General features: G+C 37.9%; 1 protein-coding gene across 2 annotated transcripts in view; it reads right to left on the reverse strand.

Moving 5' to 3' along the window:
• The window catches only part of gata5 (GATA binding protein 5), an 8,124-nt gene extending 6,200 nt beyond the window's left edge, over positions 1 to 1,924 (reverse strand). The window contains exons 1-2 of one of the 2 annotated variants that reach the window (XM_083570222.1): positions 1,607 to 1,924; positions 291 to 996 (exon numbers count right to left, since the gene is read on the reverse strand). In XM_083570222.1, the coding sequence (XP_083426348.1) occupies positions 291 to 843 (553 nt within the window). In that variant the 5' untranslated portion in view covers positions 844 to 996; positions 1,607 to 1,924. The remainder of the gene's footprint in view (positions 1 to 290; positions 997 to 1,606) is intronic. The other variant, XM_083570223.1, reaches the window with a different exon arrangement.
• Positions 1,925 to 6,429: the final 4,505 nt, after the last annotated feature.

Here is a 6,429-nt window from a genome sequence, read left to right on the forward strand (position 1 = left end):
AATATTGGTATATATAAATAAAGCTACAGGCGCAGTTGCTTTTTAATAGCTGCCAGTGCTTGACAAGTGGTTTGCTGGTCAAAGTTTAATTGGTAAATGAAGGATATTTAGCTGTTATAATAAAATCTCGGCTTCAGGTGGGATGTGGTGAGTCTAAGGGCAAATTCAGTGGACCAGGTGAGGTGAACATGTTTGCAAAATAAAAGAATGTGAGATAAAATCACAGATAGAAAATGTTAAAAATCCTTAGGAAATGTGAATTGAAAGAGAGATAATAGGGAGATACGAACCTAGGCCGGTTCTTCTGCCTGTCAGAGTGCCCTGGCGTCCCTGTAGTCCGATCATACCGCTGTCGAAATGACCAGGAGCCCATGATCCGCTCACGTCGGGGCCCATGTACGCGTACGGGCTCGAATACGAGGCGCTCACCGAGCGCACCAGAGCGCCGCCGTACTGATCATGGCCGCGCGGGCCGCCACCCAGCGCCAGCGGACTCTGGTAGGACGTATGGTCGCGAGCGCCACAGCCGCCTCCGACACCGGTCGCCGGTGGACTATGTGGGTAAGAGAACGCGGCAGTGGGCGCGTGAGCGTGCGGGCTCCCGGCGCCGAACGACGAACCGTCGGCGGCGGACTGCGGTGGCCATGCGTGGTGGTGTCCCGCGAGGGCGTGCGTCTGGTGTGTGGCTTCGCACGGCTGCAGGTAGGGCAGCGATTGCAGCACGGCGGCGGGCACGCGCGTGCTGGGCACGTACACGGGCGAGCTAGCCGGCGCATGCACGTAGTTCCCGGTGTCGTGGCCGTACGGGGACGGGTTGGAAGGTATGGCCAGGCTCGAGTACATGTTGCACAACCAAATCTTCTCAATCGCTTGTAAGAAAAGTAGTATCTCAGGAGTAAAAAAAAAAAAAACAACAAAAAAAACCCCAAATAAAATAATAATCACTGCAAGTCCAAAAGCACCACTCCGTAAGGTTCGGCCAGACAAGACGCTCTCCTGACAACAAAAGAAAAGAAGGAAAAAGAAAAAAAAATATGAAATGATTTTTCCTCCGAAAACAAAGTAGCCTACATGTCACTATCCGTCTTAATTAGCATCTAAAAAAAAACAAGGAGTCAAAGGAGTCTGGTCTGAAGCAGCTTCACGGTCCTGACAGCGGATAATAATCAGAGCCATATGCCGAGATTTCAGCTGTCTTATTTATTTATTTTTAGATAATCTAGCAGCTATTTATCCCTTAATAACCAACAGAACATGAAAATACAAATTATAATTAAAATGTATTTTAATGTGAATATTAAATGCATTTTTTTTGTCAACACAACAATCATATTGAATATTTAATAAAAGGAAATAGCATGAACGTATCCCAGTATCTTTGTATGCAGGTAATGGAATAAGACTGTGTCCAATGAGTATCTACAGTACTCGAAGCAGGTCAATGAAACACTGGCGATTGGAGCAAATCACGAACCATAGAGATAACCAAAGCACAATCTCTTTGATACATATATTTTTATCATTGGAAACGCATAAAAAACAGATGATAGCTGTGAGCGCTACGCTAATACAATTTTATCCTGGAGCTCTCGTCGCATTATCTCACCAGATAAGGGCGCAGGGCGATAAAGGTAGGCTCCCTCTTTCCTCCAAAATCGTGGAGCAACTCGGTTGAAAACTCCTCTTGCTAAATTGTGTAGAAATGCCTGACTTGTACTGGTATTGGTATTTAGAAAGAAACAACAATAAAAATAAAAAAAGAAGCAGAAAGGTATTGTGTTCTTCTTAACGTTGCGACTCGGTATCTCAGGCTGATAGCGCCTCATATAACCGTTCCCCGATTCGCCCTCTATACTTCACGGCCAGAGCCAAGTCACGTGACTCAGCGGCTGAAGGTAGGACCCATAGTAAAGGAGAAGAGGCGGACTCGGGCTAAAGCCAACACGCACGAACTATTCTACTAGATAGGTGCATATGTCAAAACACTACACCGCCTACTATTTAGTAAAGAAATGTGCATTTAAAAAACTTGATCATTGTGGCATGGCATGGAAAAAGAGAATTATTCTAACCAATTGCAACCTCATTCAGCCTGAAAGAAGCACTTGAGAATTTGAGCATTGCAAAACTTTCGGAAGAGAGTGAAAGTAAATATTTAAGAATGAAAGTGCTTTTCAGGCAAAAATTAACACACACACACACACACACACACACACACACACACACACACACACACACACACACACACACACACACACACACACACACACACACACAAGATATTATCATTTGCTGTGTCATTTATATCTTGAAGAAAAGAAGGAAAAAGAGTATTTCAATAAAACTATTGTTCTGGTAGCAGGTTGGCAGGGCCTTTAATTAAGCAATCTTGTAAAAAATAAAAATCGTTGCAGTAAAATAATCTCGGCGTCCTTACGGGTCGTTTTTATGGCCCGTTAAATCTGGATGAGTTTCTCTATAAAAGCAGCAGGCAGATAAGGCAGATACGAGTGACAGCTTTAACACGGGGATATACAACAATTCGCACCGCAGAGCATTTTTGTGCTCCTAGGTGTTGTTTAATAAACCCTATGTTTCTTCTGTGAAATTAGGAAAATGTTGGGATCTAACAAACAAACAAACAAAAAACAAACGAACAAATAAGCAACGTATTAATAATAGGTGCTTGGGGACTGATGAAAAGGGGTGCTGACAAATCAATTATACTCTTAATTTGATTAAAGATCATTAGCATTAATTCATCAGGCTTTTGCCCCCGTCTGCATTTCAGCGGATCAGTCAAAACAGTAATTTATACCTTATGGTGTTTATTTACGTATAGATTTTTAAAAGCATGCTAAATTCGGCCTCACACCGTTCACTGCATGTGCTCAAGAAAAATAATAATAGATATAAAAATATATACATGCGGTCAATACCTTGCTGAAAACTAATGGCTTAGCTGAAAGCTTTAGACGTTTCAGGTTTATTCCAGAAGCTGACAGCATTTTATTACACAGACATGTATTTATTGCGGTTATATAAAAAATTAATTGATCAAATTTGGAACATTTTCCTAAAAATTAAACAGATACCTGAAAAAAAAGATTGTAAAAGAATCATGTCTAATTTCTGTCCAAAAAGTAAACCCCGTAAATGTTCGTTCGGATTATTAAAAGAAATTGTGGTAATTAATTAGTTTCAAAGGCTATTCTTAATTAGACAAAGATCTTACGATAGTTAGAAAGTTAGCGCATGCGCCGTACTTAAGGCGCTATGTTTTAATCCAGGAGACTGAGACTATCCACTTAGCTTGTCGTTAATGCAATGTGAAACACGTCTTCATCTTTTCTAATCAACAACCAGCTTTGAAGAACGAAATTCTACATGTATAGAAGTATGTATGTATGTATGTATGTATGTATGTATGTATGTATGTATGTGTGTATGTATGCATGTGTGCACGGGGAAAAAATATAATTTTGTATATAAATATATATATACACACACACACACACACACACACACACACACACACACACACACACACACACACACACACACACACACACACACACAAATCGGAGACATAAGTCAGGCACACACAGCCTCAACAAAATTAATATTTATGTGGCCTAATGAGCAAATAATAAGAGACTATTCGTTTTTCAGAGCTATCGAGATTGTAAGTGATAACGCAAACCGCTTTTCAAAGGGCAACAAATTAGGCGTGTACGCCAACGCACAGGTAGTACGCAGACCCGTATTCATAACTGATAAGTTCATAGTAAAGAATAGTGTAGCATCAGAGGAACATTCAAGATTAAATTAAAAAAAGTCTACAATAAATTCGAAAAAGAAAAAACTACCCTCAAACACATTTTATCTAAATTCATAAAAAAAAAAAAAAAACATTTTAATGGTTGTTAAACTATTACCCGACTTCTCCTCTGTCAGCCTTTTATTTGTGAATCATAAATTTCTGCCTATTAAGATAAAGACGTGTCGTGAGTTGGTGATAATATACTAAACAGTATAAGTTAATGAGAACGGCATAAAGCTCAAGTGTGAACCAAGAACATTCCTGACAAAAGCAGTGACATTATGCATGTAATCAGACTCATAACCGCTTTTGGTAACATCAGGATAAATATAGAGGTATATATTTATCCTTAGTCACTACAATGCTGATTTAATACACTTCACACATTTTTGTTATATTTGACCAAGAAGTGTACTCTGATGCAGGCCAAATTATGCGCCTAAAATTAAGTCTTATGATGTTTTTTGAAAGTGGCACAATATGCAGCCTGGTCAAATCTCACATTAACACATAAAGAGAAAATTATGTAAGTGATCACTAGGAAAAGAGACTGGAAGACAGTAACAAATCCCTTGTTATTAGTATGCTTATTATGCTTATTATGCTTATTATGCTTATTATTATTATTATTATTATTATTATTATTATTATTATACAAAACCGATTTAATATTAATATGGTTTATATCTATTTAGATTATATGAGCTCAATTTATTAAGATGATACGCAGTGAGATGTTGTATATAGAGTCAGTTCTTTAGCTTGATGAAGGGTGATAAGGGCGCTTATGGATGAGGTGTGTGTGTGTCTGCGTGTCTGTGTGTCGCAGGGCCTTTCCCGGCGCGCGCCTTACTGCGCTGTCTGTCACGCGCAGCGCGCGCCTCACCGGTTCACACTCTGGTTAAGTAAATAACTTTTAAATCTCGGTGGATTGTAAATCTGCTCGGTGTAATTGATGCATCTTTAAACAGTCGGGTATGGCAGTTTTTTTTTTTTTTTTTTACTTCACTCTAGCTTGAAATACTAATACTAATCTAATACTGTCTACTAGTTAATGGTAACATAGTGGGTAGAGACACAGCTGAATCAGCTTGATCAGAAACAGCTTTATTGGCCATGTATGCCTGAGTACACAAGGAATTTATTTTCCGTTTATCAACATACAGGCACTGCACAGCAATGCTGGACTGAAACAAGACATTGACTACTAACTAAAGCATAGAAGACAGTACACACTGGCCGGTGACAGAAACTGACACAAAAATGTAATGGTTGTCTAGTTGGTTAAAAAAAAAAAAAGAAAAAAAAAAAAGCATACCGCACATGGGTATGATATTTCAAGACAAGAACTAATACAACCACGATGACACACACACAACGAAACACAACTCCACAGTACAGTAGACAGTATTCATTGGTCTGTGATGGAAATTGACATTATAGTGCAGTGATTGTCCAGTTAGGGGAAAGAGGAAGAGAGGATGATAAATAAATAAATAAATAAATTATAATAATTATATATATATATATATATATATATATATATATATATATATATATATATATATATATATATATATATATATATATATATATATATATATAAATATTTTTTTTTTTTAGATAGGGGTAGTGAGACAAATAGGCTAGAAGTGTGTATAAGTAAAATTATACATTGGACATTTAACTGTACAAATAATAAATGATTAAATTTGTGGTTAAAAAATCAGTTGTTTACTGAATATTCAAAGGATAACCAAATAATTTCTTTTTCTCTAAAGGATAACCAAAGAATTTCAGGAATATAATTTAATGTTTGGCGTTTCATGAAATACCAATGCATTTGTCTTGATGTCTCATATAAGAATTCTTTTATAGCCTGGGTGCTTTTCTTTTAGTCCAAAAAGAGGACAGAATCCACTAAAGCATTACTGTGAGATTTGTTTAAAAGTTGTTTTTGGTCTCCAAAGGATTTTTTTCATTTGGATATATTTGAAAGTAACAGGTATGTTCAAAGTCTCATGTCAAGGCTTTTGTCTTATACTGAGAAATTGTTTTACGTCTCTGAAAGTTTTTTTATTCAATTTGACTTCACTAGATATTGTTAGATCATGGGATTGTTTGGAGAATTGTATGACCTTTACTTTGTTCCCCACTTTGGGTCAATGTTATTAGGTCACTGTGTATAACATTATAGTTTTGTCTTTTCGAGATTGTGCGATGATGTATTCACTGATGGAGTTACTTCACATGAGGGATTGTAACTTGTGCCTTCGTCATTCTGACTGATCATTTTCATTGTGCTTCATTTTCCTGATTATGAATGCACTGGAACTTATGTAGGATTGCATCTATCCTGGCCTTGAGTAAGAGACAGATATGATTGCACTAATTTCTTAATCTTTGTTCCAACCCCTGTTTGGTATGTAGTCTTTAATGCTTTTCTTTGTGTGAAGTGGCATGCATGGATGTGTGTGTGTGTGTGTGTGTGTGTGTGTGTGTGTGTGTGTGTGTGTGTGTGTGTGTGTGAGTGTGTGTGTGGTTTATTCAAGAAGCCCACTGCTTCATGAAGCAGCAGAAGCAAGCTGGGGAATGCAGTGTTGGAG

Source organism: Silurus aristotelis (assembly GCF_946808225.1).
Source record: "Silurus aristotelis genome assembly, chromosome: 19".
NCBI classification, from domain to species: domain Eukaryota; kingdom Metazoa; phylum Chordata; class Actinopteri; order Siluriformes; family Siluridae; genus Silurus; species Silurus aristotelis.